The sequence below is a fragment of the Capra hircus genome, chromosome 11, assembly GCF_001704415.2.
Source record: "Capra hircus breed San Clemente chromosome 11, ASM170441v1, whole genome shotgun sequence".
NCBI lineage: Eukaryota > Metazoa > Chordata > Mammalia > Artiodactyla > Bovidae > Capra > Capra hircus.
Window position 1 is genome coordinate 2,870,269 of NC_030818.1, and position 17,585 is coordinate 2,887,853.

A 17,585-nucleotide genomic window follows, 5' to 3' on the forward strand; every position below is an offset into this window, starting at 1 on the left:
CTTATTCTTTCCTGTTTTCCCAAAGGCCTCTCTGCTTTTTCCCTTTGGAGATTTTAGGACCAGTCCTGACACCTGCCTCCTGGGGTGGGAAGTTAATCGTCCTCCCCATCACGTATTCTCACAGCACTTTAGACAAATTCTAAGGAGCTGGGTTTGGATCTAGTGTTTTTATTAGCTAGCTCTGTGACCTTGGCCAATTAGCTTAACCTCTCTGAACCTCTGCAAGGTGATAATCTGAGGCCAGAAATAACCCTACAAATTAGTGGTCAATATTCAACAGGGCACAAAGACAATGGGAAAAATAGTTTTTCAACAAATAGGAAATGTCCAGAATAGGCAAATGCATAGACAGAAAGTAGATTAGTGGTTGTCAGGAGCGGGGGCGTGCGGAGAGAGGAGGTGAGTAGTAATGGGTACTGACTTTAAATGTTCTGTAGTGATAATGATTTCAAAACTTTGTGCATTTACTAGAAACCACTGAATTGTAGACTTTGAGAATGAATTTTACAGTATATGAATTATATCTGAATTTTTAGAAATTAAGTAAACAAAGAAAGAGAAAAGGTCCATTTCACAGGGTAGTTGTGAGGGTCAATTGATGCCAAGTATGGGAGTGGCTGTGCTGCCTTTGATGCTGAAAGGGTGGCTGTGGATTCACCTTTCTCTCCCACTAGAGTGTCAGCTAGGATTCCCAGGTGGCTCAGTGGTAAAGAATCTGTCTGCAATGCAGGCGACCTGGGTTTGATCCCTGGGTTGGGAAGATCCCCTGGAGAAGGAAATGGCAATCCATTCCAGTATTCTTGCCTGGAGAATTCCATGGATAGAGGAGCCTGATAGGTTACAGTCCATGGGGTCACAAAGAAGACACAACTTAGCTACTAAACAACCACCCACCCTCAGAGAACATGATACCAGCGACAAAGCTAGATGATGAAGCCAACATTGCAAGTTCAGTCAGCCTGACTCCGTTTTCCCCATACCGACTGTCACCATCAATGCATTAGGGATCGACAATCTCAGTGTACAAAAGCAAGGGGATGGCAAGCTAATATTAACAGATAGCTATTTCTGACATAAACACAGGAAAGAAATAAGACCAGCCAACTATGGGAGGAGACGCCAACATCATGGCTAGTCTTTACTGGAAAGAAGAAATTCTGCATCATATTCTGAGTGCATTAGTGCAACAGCTCAGTGGGCCAGCTGGTGCGGCACCAGCTTGTAATGGGTTCCACAGCTGGGGCATCGCTGGGCCTCGCCTTTGTGCAGCCAGAACCAGATGACAGTACTGTTGTCTTCTTCACCTGAAAGAAAAAAGGTAGCTGAAGGCCATGCAGCCTAGAAGAAGGACTTTCACCGTTAACCTACTGCCCTCAGACACCTCTGAGATGCAAACAAAGTTATGGCTGACACCTTAAGGTCAGTTCAAGCTGATCCCATTCTTCAGATGAAGGAACTGAGGCCAAGTTTACCTATGAGTAAACTGACCTCTAATCAGTTCCTATTAGGTTCTCATAGTTCCCTGCCTGTGTAGAATCCCAAAGCTGGGTCCATTTTGGCATGTACACCTAGTGCCTGATGCGGTGTTTGGCAAAGAGAAAGTACAGTATTTTCTAGATGAATATTTCTGCACACCACCTCTCCACTGAGGCAGTATTATTGATGTTCCAGGCCTCTTGACAGTAAGGGTGACCTACTTTGGCAAAGGGGCCTGAGGGTCAAAACCTTTAAAACGTTTATCCATATATCTTTACACATATACACTCACGGACAACAGATGTGAAGAAACTAGTAGACATCCTCCATACAAAACACATATTAAACAAATGAGTGAGACTTTCTGGTGGTCTAGTGATTAAGACTCCGTGCTCCCAATGCAGGGGGCCTGGGTTCCATCCTTGGTCAGGAAACTAGATCCTGTATGCTGCAACTAAAAGATCTCACATGCAGTAACAAAGATCCTGAAGGTCACAACTAAGACCTGGCAGAGCCAAATAAGTAAACATTAAACATAAGTAAAAAAATAGACTTTTCAGGTGGTTCAATGGTTAAGATTCTGTGCTTCCAATGCAGGGGGTGTGGGTTCCATCCCTGGTTGAGGAACTATGATCCCACATTCTGCACAGTCAAAAAATAAGTAAGCAAACAAACAAAAGGGTAAGAAAATAGTAGAGAGGCACTTACAGATGCAGCCCACTATCCGCTTGTTGCTGATGGAGGGGACTAAATTAGGGTCTTCCTTGGTACCTGAGGTTGCCTTTGGGGCAAGTATATTGTACGGGTCCTGAAAAAAACAAAATAAAGGGTCTATTATGCCAAGTGATCTCTACCCTCTAGGGACTACCAATACTGTCCCAGAAGCCATGTTTCCTGGAGGGAAGGCTCCCCATAGAGGAGGCTGTTCTGATCCCATCCATGGCAATGAACTCTCCCAGAAGGCACGGAACATTCTTCTCACCTGTCCCTTGCGAGCAGCCAGCATGACCTCCCTCTCTAGCCCAGTCGCCTGCTCTTCATCAGTAGGAACACCACCTAAAAGAAAATAAATGATGATGTCGGCTGAAATGATCAAGAGGGAAAGCGCACAGAAGTCAATTTTTGCTTACAGTTTTAGCGGGCCCACAAGCTCCCACAGTCTACCCATACCCACTGTCCCTTAAGAACCAGTCTCGTTACCCAAAAGTGGAACACAGGGTGATCTTTTCTTCCTTCAACCACGGAGGCCAATTTTTCTGCCCCCCCCCTCTTTTTTTCCTAAAAGCAGGTTAATCAGAGTCCTAGTGGGGTGCATCCAACTGGAGACGGGTGCAGGTCTGAAGGGCGGCTTGGCCCCTCCATGCCCGGGTTGCAAACCCTGCCCACCAAGGTCACCCGGCAACTCCGTTTAGGAATTTTTCGCAGCCGGGTCATTTGGTGGTCAGCAGCAGCTGCGGTCGAGAATAACATGGAGAGGTCCGCAGAGCCTCAGGCCTTTGGGGCCCAGAGGAGATGAAAGGCCTCCCCCACCCCAGCATTTGCTGACCTAACACCACCGCGGGAGGGCAACGGCGCACGATGCCGGCGAGTACCTCCAGACGCCATACAGCGCACCACGGAGACTCCATTTGGACCCCGGGCCCTCAGGGCCTGGGAGGCCAAAGCTCCAGCTCCCCGGAGTAACCTTGACGCCATCACGCCCGCTACAAACACCAACACTTCCGGGAGCAGGCTCCTGAAACAAATGATTTCCGGGGGAGGGCTTCTTTTCCCTTCCGCTTCCTTCCGGCCCAGAGCCCGCCTTACTCACGTGACCTTTCCGGGGCGGGACATCAGGAAAGGCTGCGCCGGCGCAACGCTGCCTCCGTGCCCGCTCCGTGCAGCCGGCTAGGGGCGGGGCTAGTAACGGTTTCAATTGTAGGCTTCTGGACCCCTGCCGTTTGCTAACGCTGAGGTTGGGTAGAACTTGTTTTGCGCCTGTGAGAGTCAGTGTCGTCGTCCGAATGGGGCAACCCCACTGTAGTTCGTATGCTTTTTGGCTGACAGTTGTGCTCGGGCGACGTGGAGGCTGCTGATGGAAGACGTGAAGCCCGTGCCTGTCAGGATACTTGCCACACATCAAGTGGTCCCCATTTAGCAGTAGCGTCCCAAAGGCCACAGCATTAATTGTGATGGGGCAAATTTTGATGCTGGGTCTCCTGGCAGTGTGACAGCCATTGTGAACGTGGGGCTCAACCTATAAGAACTTGGGCAGAATTTGCTCGCAGACCTAGCATAATTTTCCTGTAGCTGTGGCTTTGAGGTGATGAGATCCAGGTCTGAGGCGAGGCTGAGGAAGGGGAAGAAGGTAGGGCCATGTTGTGGGCCCCTTCCAGAACCAACCCTGGAGGAGGGCACGGCAACCCACTCCAGTATTTCTTGCCAGGAGAATCCCATGGACAGAGGAACCTGGTGGGTGGCAGTCCATAGGATCGCACAGTCGGACACGACTGAAGCGGCTTAGCACACCCAGAACCAAATCCCTTGGTGATGTGGGGTAAAGGGCTGGCTACCGCCGGAGGCTGTTGGTTAAGAAGATAAACAAGATTCCTCCGCGGGAAGCCGAGTTGTTGCTGGTAATGGAGTCCCAGAATGTACTAGGACGGGAGTTCTCTGTTGAAAACGAAACATCTTCCATAGCTTGCCCCCCCCCCCACCCTCGCACTTGCCCACGAGCTCGGGTGTGCAAGCTTCTTAGGGTGGGCTTTGTAAACACTGCTCTTCATGGGTTCCTAGCCCCTAATTCCCATGGTCAGTATAGCCCTGTAAGTCTGGCTACATGCAATGTCTGTTTCCCTACCTGATTTAAAAAACAAAACAACGCTTTAGAGCAGAAATTATGTTCTATTCATCTTTGAATTCTCAGTGTCTTGCAGAGGCCCAGCATGTAGGGGATCGAGGAAACTTTAGTAAATTTATTTCTTGGAGAGAATCTGCAGAATCAGTTTTGTAGGGTTTCCCCTGGCCCGAGGAGATAAACTTGAGGTAAATTGGGGAGGGTTGAAGTCCCAGGTGTTCACACCTGCCCTGTTCAGGTTATATTTTCCGAAGGATCGGGTGGAGTGGGTGCCTCTCCATCAAGGATAAAAAAACATCTCTAAGACCAAAATGTCTTGATTCTATTGAAAGGTGAGTTTTGCTTTGAATGACTTACATCATTCTTTCTCCCTTGTCCCCACTGCGACTCTACCAAATTAAATTGGGAAAAAAAATCCCTTAAGTCCTAGGGATGTTCCCCAAGAATCTATAGTTGATTTGTAACTATGGTGAGATGTTTAATGCTGGGGTGGGGAGAAGCAGTGGTCTGGAAAACAACTGTTCTGAGTGAAACCCACCAGCCAACTCAGTCACTTTTTGTTTTGCCCACCATTTCCTAATCTGTAAAACTATCATTAGACTAGGTTAGTATTTCCTGAAGTGTACTCCATGGATTCCTGGTTTCAGAAGATGCTCTCAGTTTAAAAGACTTGCTTAAGATAGGGAGGGCTTCCCAGATGGCTCAGTGGTAAAAAAGTCTGCCTGCCAGTGAAGGAGATGCAGGAGACTAGGGTTGATCCCTGGGTCGGGAAGATCTCCTGGAAGAGGAAATGGCAGCCCGCTCCAGTATCCTTGCCTGAAAAATTCGGTACACAGAGGAACCTTGGGGCTGTAGTCCATGGGGTCGCACAGAGTCGGACACGACTTCGAGACTGAGCACACATTTTAGTGTGAAAGATAGGGAAGTTCGGCATTTGCTAAATGCCCTTTTGGGGATGAACACACTAGTATGTCAAAGACTCTGCTGAGACCTGCAGCAGAGAACTCTGTTTTCGTTTTCCCACCTTAATTGACCATTCTTTGCCGAGAAATATCTGCTAATTCAACTCTCAGCAGACCAGGGAGAAATTCCCTTCTGATATGTTACAGTTCTTGATCATAAAATGGTTTATTCAAGCCTATAAAATGGAAATAGAGTTGAGGCTTGTTTCTCCCTCTCACAGTAGGCTTTCCTAATCATAGGGCATTTTTTGCAGGTCCTTGTTCAACTCACAAAAGCACTGGGATTGTTCACTCTAAGCTGGTGAGCTCCAGTGTCAGGGCCAGGCTCCAGGGCATCCCCCTCCATCCCCTCCTGCCTCCAGCTCTCATTACCCTCAGTTTACACTCCTGCCCTTAGATCTCTTCCTGAGAAACAGCTTGGCTTGGGCAACAATCTCCCACTCCTTCCTGCTCCATTGTCTTTGCCATAAGAATAAACTTTTGTTGAGTATTATTTTTTGTCTTTATAGGATAATTCTTAGAGGTCAACATAAATGCTCGTTGTAATAAACCAAACAACATATATGTTTTAAGAAACAAGTTGATTTTTAATAGTTTCGTGTTTATCCTTTTTTCCCTTCCTCTATGCCAGGGTTTCTCAGCTTTTGTGTGGTTGACATTTTGGACTGGAAAACTCTTTGCAGGGTGTTGAGGGGGGAGGTGCTTTCTTGTGTGCATTGCAGGATGTTCAGCATCTACACCATTAGCACTCCCCAGTGGTGACAACCAAAAACGCCTTCATAGTTCATAGTGAAGTTGCTCAGTTGTGTCCAACTCTTTGCGACCCCATGGACTGTAACCTACCAGGCTCCTCCATCCCTGGGACTTTCCAGGCAAGAGTACTGGAGGGTTGCCATTTCCAAAAATGCCTTCAGCCATTACCTTATGTCCCCTGGAGGGCAACGTTGCCCCTGATTGAGAATCTCTACTCTGTGCTCCTATGGTCATACTCAAGTAAATGCGCATATTGAGACATTTCTTTAAAACATACAGACATGTAAATGAATATAAAATAGAAAAATCACTACTATACAAATTATAAGCGGCTTTTTATTTTGTGGGCATCACAGATCAATACATAGAGACCTAACTCATTTTATGTAATTACTGCATAGTAGTCCCTACTATGAAAGTAATACCTATGAATTTACCTAATCATTTTCTGCTTGATGGATGTTCAGATGGTTTATACATTTTTGCCTCTCAAGCAATGCTGCACTGCACATCTCTAGTACATGCAAAGTTGCTTCAGTCATGTCCAACTCTTTTCAACCTTATGGACTGTAGCCCACCAGGCTCCTCAGTCCATGGGGATTCTCCAGGCAAGAATACAAGAGTGGGTTGCCATGCCCTCCTCCAGGGGATCTTCCCAGTCCAGAGATCAAACAAAAATCTCTTATTCTCCTGCATTGGCAGGTAGGTTCTTTACCACTGCCGCCACCTGAAAATCCCAATTACATAGCCATAAATTCTGGAGCCTTCATTTCTGAGGAATAGGGTCAGAATTCCGAGGAATTGTGTGCATCAAGTATAACAATAAGTTCTGTCAAAATTTTAAAAAATTACTGCAAAATATAATATAAAAAATAGTACAAACATTTCTGTACAGGGTAACAAAGCTATGTGTTTCCAACCAGGTCAAGAGCTTTGATAGTATCTGTACAGCTTTTTTTTTTTTTTTTAAAGAAAGCTTTGAAGAAAATATGACAGAATATTATAACTTAAAAATCTACATGGTGATTAAAAAAAAATTCTGCCAGACCGTGTTCCCAAGAGTTTGGAGCAGTTCCTGCTCCTGCCAGCTGGGAACGTGAGTCCTAGTGCCCAATGCCACACGTGAGGGTTGCCCATGCTGTGCCCTGCTGTGTTGTCACTTCAGTCGTGTCAGGCTCTTTTCAGTGGTAGCCTGCCAGGCTCCAGGCAAGAACCCTGGAGCGGGTTGCCATGCCCTCCTCCACGTGTGAGGGGCACCCGCCTTTTGCCAAATCTGTCCACTGTTGGATGAAAACTGAGGTGCTGCTGGAGTCTGCGTTTCAGTTCCCTGACCTCTAAGAGAGCTGGACTTATTTTCATAAGTTTAGTGAGTATTTGCATTTCCTCCACATCTTTGTCAAACTAGTTATTTGTTGCCTTTTTGACGATAGCCATTCTGACATGTGTGAGGTGGTATCTCACTGTGGCTTTGATTTGCATTTCCCTGATGGTTAGTGACGCTGAGCATCTTCTCACTCATCTGTTGGCCATCTATATGTCTTTGGGAAAATGTCTGTTAAGGTCTTCTGCCCGTTTTTTGATTGAGTTATTAATTTTTTAATGTTGCGTTGTATGATTTCTTCAAGTACCTTAGATATTAACCCCTTATTGGATATATCTTTTGCAAATATCTCCTCCCATTCAGTGGGCTGCTTTTCATTTTGTTGATACAAACCTGTTTCATTGATGTATATGTCTGCTTTTGTGCCAGTACAATACTGTTATGATTACTATATCTTTGAAGTATAGATTAAAATCAGGGAGCATGATACCTCTGTCTTTGTTCTTTTCATGATTGTTTTGGCTATCAGGGTCTTCTGTGGTTCCATAAAAATTCTGGAATTATTTGTTCTAGTTCTGCGAAAAATGCCTCTGGTATTTTGATAGGGATTGCAGTAAGTCTGTAGATTTAAGTACCCCTTCTTTTTCTCTATCTTTTAAAAGTTTTAACCAGTTTTCCGCTAAGAAGAATCTCCATATATTTCCAGACTGCAGTAGCTGAATACTGGTCCCCCAAGGATGTCCAGTACTTTGCCCATGTGATGCAAAGAGCCGACGCATTGGAAAAGACCCTGATGCTGGGAAAGATTGAAGGCAGAAGGAGAAGGAGGCGGTGGAGGATGAGATGGTTAAATAGCATCACCGACTCAGTGGACATGAATTTGAGCAAACTCTGGGAGATGGTGAAGGACAAGGGAAGCCTTGTGTGCTGCAGACCATGGGGTTGCAAAGAGTCAGACGGGACTTAGCAACTGAACAACAACAAAAACAACAAAGGATGTCCATATCCTAATTCCAGAATCTGTGAATATGTTAAGTTGAACAGTAAAAGGTTATTAAGGTTGCAGATGCTTAATTCCAATTAAGGTTGCTAATCAATTGACCCGAAAATAGGGAGAGTATCCTGGATTATCTAGGTGGGCTCAGTAATCACAAGGGAGGCAGAAGAGGGTCAGAAGGAGATGTGACTGTGGAGGAATGTTGAGATGCAATGTTACTGGTTTAAAGATGGAGGAAGGGGATCGCAGGTCAAGGAATGCAGTTAACCTCTAGAAGCAGGGAAAAGCAAGGAAAAGATTCTCCCCCAGTCTCCAAGAAGAAACACAAACCTGGCTGTCATAGTGATTTCAGCCCATGAGACCCATGTCAGACTTCTATAGAACTGTAATGCTTTCATGGCATCAGTAGATCAGTTAACTCCTGTATCCTGGGTTAGCAGGTCTCAAATTTAGCTGCACATTAATTAGAATCAGCTAGAGCTCTTTCTGTTCCCAATACCCAGATCGTATCCAGACCATCCAAGCAGAATTTCCGGGGGTGAGATCCAGGCATTATTACTTTAAAGTTTCCCAGGTATTTTCAACATGCAGCCAAGGCAGAGACCCTCCACCTCAAGCTAGCCCCAAAAGCATGGAGAAGCTCTTTTTCTTCCCTCTTGGTAACTGGGACCTTGGGGTCAGAGAGGAAGTGTGAAACTACCCCCCATCCCCCACCCCAACTAAGAACACCAAACCTATGCTTTTGGATAGAAATGGGCTCCATTTGAACCCTTGGCCATTTAGCAGCTTAGAAATTGGATCCCATCTCTCCTCCCTAGGCAAGAATGCAGATAGCTCTCTCGTTTCATATTTATTATTCATTTTTGGCTGCACTGGGTCATCATGGCTGCACACAGGCTTTCCCTAGTTGCAGTGTGATGGCTTCTCATTACAGTGTCTTCTCTTGTGGATCATGGGCTGTAGGCACACGGGCTTCAATAGTTGCAGCATGCGGGCTCAGTAGTCAGAGCACTCTGGCTTAGTTTCTCCGTGCCACGTGGAGTCTTCCTGGACCAAGAATCGAACCCATGTCTTCCAATCCACATTGGAAGGCAGATTCTTAACTACTGGACCTCCAGGGAAGTCCACAGGCAGCTCTCTAATAGTATTTATTTAACAATCTGCAAAGACAGAACAAAGATCTTTTTTTTTTTTTCTGGAACCATTTGAGCAAGTTACTGATCGGATGCCCCATCACAGGAGAGTGGGTGTTTCCTACAGATGTTCTCTTGTGTAACTCCAGTATGACTATCAAAATCAGGATATTACAACTTGTACTTTTTTACCATTTAATCCTCAGACTCTATTCAAGTTGTGCTAAATGTTCCAAGAATGTCTTTTATAGCAAAGAATCCATTTCGTGGTGCCTTTAGTTGTCATGTCCCTTTAACCTCCACACTGGAACACTTCAGCCTTTCCTTGATTCTTATGACCTTGACACTTTTAAGGGCTTCCCTTGTGGCTCAGCTGGTAAAGAATTCGCCTGCAATGCGGGAGACCTGGATTCAATCCCTGGGAAGACGCTCTGAAGAAGGGGAAAGCTACTCACTCCAGTATTCTGGCCTGGAGAATTTCATGGCCTTAGGAGATACCCCACGTCCAAGGTCAGGAGTGGCAGTGGTGAGGAGATACCCCATATCCAGCATAAGAGAAACCCCACTAAGATGGCAGGCGCTGAGAGAGGGCATCAGAGGGTAGACAGACTGAAACCACAATCACAGAAAACTAGCCACTCTGATCACATGGACCACAGCCTTGTCTCACTCAATGAAACTAAGCCATGCCTTATAGGGCCACCCAAGAAGGTCAGGTCATGGTGGAGAGTTCTGACAAAATGTGGTCCACTGGAGATGAGAATGGCAAACCACTTCAGTATTCTAGCCTTGAGAACCCCATGAACAGTATGAAAAGGCAGAAAGATAGGACACTGAAAGATGAACTCCCCAGGTGGGTAGGTGCCCAATATGCTACTGGAGGTCAGTGGAGAAATAACTCCAGAAAGAATGAAGGGATGGAGCCAAACCAAAAACAACACCTGGTTGTGGATGTGACTGGTGATAGAAGCAAGGTCCGATGCTGTAAAGAGCAATACTGGATAGGGGCCTGGAATGTTATGTCTGTGAATCAAGGCAGATTGGAAGTGGTCAAACAAGCGATGGTAAGAAAGAACGTCGACATTCTAGGAATCAGCAAACTAAAATGGACTGGAATGGGTGAATTTAACTCAGATGACCATTATATCTATTACTGTGGGCAAGAATCCCTTAGAAGAAATGGAGTAGCCATCATAGTCAACAAGAGTCCAAAATGCAGTACTTGGATGCAATCTCAAAAACGACAGAATGATCTCTGTTTCCAAGGCAAACCATTCAATATGGTTTGTAATCCAAGTCTATGCCCTGACCAATAATGCTGAAGAAGCTGAAGTTGAACGGTTCTATGAAGACCTACACGACCTTTTAGAACTAACACCAAAAAAAGATGTCCTTTCCATTATAGGTGACTGGAAGTCAACACACACCTGGAGTAACAAGCAAATTTGGCCTTGGAATACAGAATGAAGCAGGGCAAAGGCTAATAGAGTTTTGCCAAGAGAATGCACGGATCATAGCAAACACTTTCTTCCAACAACACAAGACTCTACACACAGACATCACCAGATGGCCAACACCGAAATCAGATTGATTCTATTCTTTGCAGCCAAAGATGGAGAAGCTCTATACAGTCAGCAAAAACAAGACCAGGAGCTGACTGTGCCTCAGATTGTGAACTCCTTATTGCCAAATTCAGACAAATGGAAGAAAGTGGGAAAAACCACTAGACCATTCAGGTATGACCTAAATCAAATCCCTTATGATTATACAGTGGAAATGACAAATAGATTTAAGGAATTAGATCTGATTGATAGACAGAGTGCCTGATGAACTATGAATGGAGGTTCGTGACATTGTATAGGAGACAGGGATCAAGACTATCCCCAAGACAAAGAAATGAAAAAAAGCAAAATGGCTGTCTGAGGAGGCCTTACAAATAGCTGTGAAAGAAGAGAAGCAAAAAGCAAAGGAGAGAAGGAAAGATATAAGCATCTGAATGCAGAGTTCCAAAGAATATCAAGGAGAGATAAGAAAGCCTTCCTCAGTGATCAATGCAAAGAAATAGAGGAAAATAATAGAATGGGAAAGACTAGAGATCTCTTCAAGATGATTAGAGATACCAAGGGAACACTTCATGCAAAGAGGGGAACAATGAAGGACAGAAATGGTATGGACTTAAAGGAAGCAGAAGATATTAAGAAGAGGTGGCAAAAATATACAGAACTGTACAAAAAAGATCTTCACGACCCAGATAATCACGATGGTATGATAACTCACCTAGACCAGACATCCTGGAATGTAAAGTCAAGTGGGTCTTAGGAAGCATCACTACAAAGCTAGCGGAGGTGATGGAATTCCCAGTTGAGCTATTTCAAATCCTAAAAGATGATGCTGTGAAAGTGCTGCACTCAATATACCAGCAAATTCAGAAAACTCAGCAGTGGCCACAGGACTGGAAAAGGTCAGTTTTCATTCTAATCCCAAAGAAAGGCAATGCCAAAGAATGCTCAAATGACCACACAATTGCACTTATCTCACATGCTGGTAAAGTAATGCTCAAAATTCTCCAAGCCAGGCTTCAGCAATATGTGAACTTGAACTTCCAGATGTTCAAGCTGGATTTAGAAAAGGCAGAGGAACCAGAGATCAAATTGCCAACATCCACTGGAGCATCGAAAAAGCAAGAGAGTTCCAGAAAAACATCTATTTCTGCTTTATTGACTATGCCAAAGCCTTTGACTGTGTGGCTCACAATAAACTGTGGAAAAGTCTGAAAGAGATGGGAATACCAGACCACCTGACCTGCCTCTTGAGAAATCTATATGCAGGTCAAGAAGCAACAGTTAGAACTGGACACGGAACAACAGACTGGCTCCAAATAGGAAAAGGAGTACATCAAGGCTGTGTATTGTCACCATGCTTATTTAACTTATATGCAGAGTACATCATGAGAAAGCCTGGACTGGAAGAAGCACAAGCTGGAATCAAGATTGACAGGAGAAATATCAGTAACCTCAGATACGCACATGACACCACTCTTGTGGTAGAAAGTGAAGAACTAAAGAGCCTCTTGGTGAAAGTGAAAGAGGAGAGTGAAAAGTTGGCTCAAAGCTCAACATTCAGAAAACTAAGATCATGGTATCTGGTTCCACCACTTCATGGCAAATAGGTGGGGAAATAGTGGAAACAGTGGCTGACTTTATTTTCGGGGGCTCCAAAATCACTACAGATAGTGACTGCATCCATGAAATTAAAAGACGCTTACTCCTTGGAAGAAAAGTTATGACGAACCTAGATAGCATACTAAAAAGCAGAGACATTACTTTGTCAACAAAGATCTGTCTAGTCAAGGCTGTGGTTTTCCCAGTAGTCATGTATGGATGTGAGAGTTGGACTCTAAAGAAAGCTGAGCGCTGAAGAATTGATGCTTTTGAACTGTGGTGTTGGAGAAGACTCTTGAGAGTCCCTTGGACTGCAAGGAGGTCCAACCAGTCCATCCTAAAGGAGATCAGTCCTGAGTGTTCATTGTAAGGACTGATGTTGAAGCTGAAACTCCAGTACTTTGGCCACTTGATGCAAAGAGCTGACTCATTTGAAAAGACCCTGATTGAGGGGAGGAGGTGAAGGGGACTTCAGAAGATGAGACGGTTGGATGGCATCACCAACTCGATGGACATGAGTTTGGGTAAACTCTGGGAGTTGGTGATGGACAGGGAGGCCTGGTGTGCTGTGGTCCTTGGGGTTGCCAAGAGTTGGACATGACTGGGCAACTGAACTGAACTGATAGTCCATGGGATCGCAGAGAGTTGGACATGACTGAGCAACTTTCACTTTTTAAAAAATTATAACTTGGGTTTGTCTGCTGTTCCCTTATGATTGGATTCAGGTTATGTATCTTGGGCAGGAGTAACAAGAGGAGATACTGGACCTGTCTCAGTGGGCATGTGATGTTGATTTGTCCCACTGCTGATGAACAGGGCTTCCCTGGTAGCTCAGCTGGTAAAGAATCTGCCTGCAATGCAGGAAACCCCCATTCAATTCCTGGGTCGGGAAGATCCCCTAGGGAAGAGATAGGCTACCCACTCCAGTATTCTTGGGCTTCCCTGATGGCTCAGATGGTAGAGAATCTGCCTGCAATGAGGGAGACCTGGGTTCTATCCCTGGGTTGGGCAGATCCCCTGGAGGGCATGGCAACCCACTCCAGTATTCTTGCCTGGAGAATTCCATGGACAGAGGAGGGTGGTGGGCTACCATCCAGGGGGTCGCAGAGAGTCAGACATAACTGAGCGACTAAGCACAGCATTTTGCTGATGAGGTGTTCCCTTTGGTCACTTGATTAAAGTAATGTCTGCCAGGTTTCCCCAATGTGAAGTTGCCTTTTAACTATTTCTTAACTTAAGAAAACACTTTTCTATTTGTTACCTATAAATAGTTATCTATTTATTTACATATACATATGTCCACTTTTTAGATTCTTTCCCCACATACGCCATTACAGAGTATTAAGTAGACTTACCTGCGCTGTATGGTAGGTCCTTACTAGTTAGGTTTTATCTGTAGCAGTGTGTATATGTCAGTCCTGATCTTCCAGCTTATCCCTCCCCCATCCCAATAAACATGTTGGTTTTCTACGTCTGACTCTACTTCTGTGTTGTAGATATTTTCACTGTAGCCTTTTTTAAGATTCCACATATAAGCAATATCTCATCTTGTCTTTCTGTGTCTTACTTCACTCAGTATGATAATCTCTAGGACCATCCAATTAAAAGACACTTACTCTTTGGAAGGAAAGTTATGACCAACCTAGATAGCATATTCAAAAGCAGAGACATTACTTTGCCGACTAAGGTCCGTCTGGTCAAGGCTATGGTTTTTCCAGTAGTCATGTATGGATGTGAGAGTTGGACTGTGAAGAAGGCTGAGCACCGAAGAATTAATGCTTTTGAACTGTGGTGTTGGAGAAGACTCTTGAGAGTCCCTTGGACCGCAAGGAGATCCAACCAGTCCATTCTGAAGGAGATCAGCCCTGGGATTTCTTTGGAAGGAATGATGCTAAAGCTGAAACTCCAGTACTTTGGCCACCTCATGTGAAGAGTTGACTCATTGGAAAAGACTCTGATGCTGGGAGGGATTGGGGGCAGGAGAAGGGGACAACAGAGGATGAAATGGCTGGATGGCATCACTGACTCGATGGACGTGAGTCTGAGTGAACTCTGGGAGTTGGTGATGGACAGGGAGGCCTGGTGTGCTGCGATTCATGGGGTTGCAAAGAGTCTGACACAACTGAGTGACTGAACTGAACTGAGGGCCGTCCATGTTAATGCAAATGGCATTCTTTTCTTTTTTATGGCTGAGTGATATTCCATTATCTATACATACCACATCTTTATCCATTCCTCTGTTGATGGCCATCTAGGTTGCTTCCATGTTCTGGCTATTGTAAATAGTGCTGCAGTGAACACTGGGGTACAGGTATCTTTTTTATTTATGGTTTTTCCTGCCCTTTAATTATTAATAAGTATCTAATTGGAAAAGACTCTGATGCTGGGAGGGATTGGGGGCAGGAGGAGAAGGGGACGACAGAGGATGAGATGGCTGGATGGCATCATGGACTCAATGGACATGAGTCTGGGTGAACTCCGGGAGTTGGTGATGGACAGGGAGGCCTGGCATGCTGCGATTCATGGGCTCACAAACAGTCAGACACGACTGAGCGACTGAACTGAACTGAACTGAATGGGGTAATACTTTGAGATGTCCTGTTCCTCATCAAACTTTCAATTTATTAATCTGTCAGTATAGACCCATGCTTTTACATTATATTCAATAAATTATAATTCATAACTGTCATTATTTTTTGAAGTTTAATTTGTTCCAGATTTGACCAGTGAACTTCTTCAGGCTGGCTCCATGGTCTCTTGACAGGTCCCTGTCATTCTTGTAGCACTTCTATCCTCTGACACAAAATGTCCCAGGCTGTTAATAAACCCATGAGGTAGGTGCTATTATTATCATCCCCACATTAGAGATACAGAAACCTAGGAGCAGCTCAGGATTATGCAGCTAGTGATTTACGGCAGCAGAATCGTGAATCCAGACCATTTAGCTCAGGCCTGAGTTTCCCTCCCTAACTTTTTATTCTGAAATAATTTTAGACTCACAGAAAAGTTGCAAAAATAGTACAGAGTTCCTGATTACCTTTCACCCAATCTCCCCTGAAATTAACCTGTGACATTAACACACAGTGCTGTGACCGAAACCAGGAAGTCCACGTTGATGCATTACTGTTAAGTGACTCTGCCAGCTTTCTCAGTAAGGTCCTTTCTGACCCGCTGCATTCCACCATCACAGCCTCTTTAGTCTCCTCCAGCCTGTGACAGTTCCTTAGTCTGTCTTTATATCCTGCCACTTTTGAACAAGACACCTGATCCATTCATTTGTAGAATGCCCTCAGTTTGGGTCTGCCTGCTGTTTGTTCCTGGTTAGACTGAGGGTATCCAAGAACACACAAGTGACATTGCAGCCTCTTAAGGTATCACATTGAGAGAGTGACTCATTACCTGGGATGTAAACTTGGATCATTGGATTGAACTTGGATGATTTGATATTTACTAGGTTCCTCCCCTGTATAGTTACTACCTTTTCCTTCTTAAACTAGTAAGTACCTCATGGGTATATACTTTGAGATAACGCGAGTGTCCTTACTTTTGCTTACTAGTTTTTGGATCCATTTCTGCCTGCACCAGTGGTGACTGGGATGTTTGCCTAAGGGTGATTTTCTTTTTCTACTATTCCTTCTACATTCATTAACTGTAATTCAGTAAGAAAGAACTGCCCCTGCTCCCCTGTGTATGTATTTACTCAATGATTTTTCTCAGACTGACTCATGATTAATTAATGACTTACAACCCATTACAGACCTGACTACTGGTTGCTCCTTCAAGTTGGTTCCTGAGTCCTTTAGACAAGCCCCGTCTTTTCTGAGCACTTTGCTTCTACAAGATAACCCAGGTTCAGATTTCTGCCCCAGATCTGCAATTTCTCCAAGGAGCTCTGACTCCTTCCTTTGAAGAATTGTATTGAGAAACCAAGATCTGGGTATTTTATGTGCTTACTCCTACTGGGGTGTCACTGCCTTCAACATACAGCTATGGTAACCGTGCACCCCCAGCTGACTGCCCATCACCCAATGCACTGCGAAAAGCCCTCCCAAGAGCCCCTACACGCTCGCTCCAACCTACCCCTTCGGTTTACCCCGCATCATAGCCAGAGGCCACTCACCCCGCCCTGCTGCTCTGGCGTCACGCTGGCCCGTGTCTCTTTTTCTAGCCCCCTGGGTCCCAGGCATCTCTTTGAACTCTCACCTCTCCCAGGAACATGCCCTATTTACCTGGCTGACGCCTCCTGGACAAAAGCAAGTCAGCCTGCCCCACCTCCTGGCTTAGACAGCAATTCTGTCTTCAAACAGTCTGTTTACCTTTCTCCCCTGATATGTATGTTTTGGGGAGCAAAGATATGTCTTGTTTACCGTTGGCTCCAAACACATAACACTTCCTGGACCTACTGTATGTGTTCAAGTGCTTGATGGCGGCGGGAGAGGGCAGTCACTCCAAACTCACTTCTCAGGGCTCCCTCTCCCTCCACCGCCCTTCCTCTCCAGGCCGCTCAGCTTCTCCCTTCAGAATCCAGCTCTTCGGTACAGCCTTCTACATGTCTCCCATCACCCGCCCTTCTTGTCTGAACTGGGAACTTGCATCAGTGTTGGTGTGTCGGCCTCAGCTTCATTGCAGCCAGGCAGCAGAGGTGCTCCAAACAGAACAGGTGAGAACACGGGCCCACCAAGCCCGACCTGCCACAGGGCCCCATCTGGGAATAAGGGGGAGGAGGGCAGCCTGCCACCTGCTTCTCCTGGCGCACCGCAGCAGGCGTGTAATGAGCCTGGGGAATTGTGCCACCAGGCTGAGAGCCCAACCTCCGGGGCCTCCCGTGCTGCGTCACCCCACCAACCGCTGAGACCGCAGGCTTCTGAGCCGCCACCAGAGCCCCACTGCTTTGGTCCCCAGGGGTGTATGAGCAAACAGTGCAAAGAAACACATGAAAACATAGC

The 17,585-nt window shown here is 45.5% G+C and overlaps 1 protein-coding gene across 1 annotated transcript; it reads right to left on the reverse strand.

Annotated features, from left to right (window-relative positions):
* LOC102179291 (cytochrome c oxidase subunit 5B, mitochondrial) lies at positions 1,106-3,248 on the reverse strand. Its single transcript, XM_005686262.3, has 4 exons — positions 3,069-3,248; positions 2,459-2,532; positions 2,185-2,284; positions 1,106-1,304 (listed from the first exon to the last, which is right to left on the reverse strand). Exons 1-4 carry the CDS (start codon positions 3,169-3,171, stop codon positions 1,192-1,194), a joined length of 390 nt encoding a protein of 129 aa, XP_005686319.1. The 5' UTR covers positions 3,172-3,248; the 3' UTR covers positions 1,106-1,191.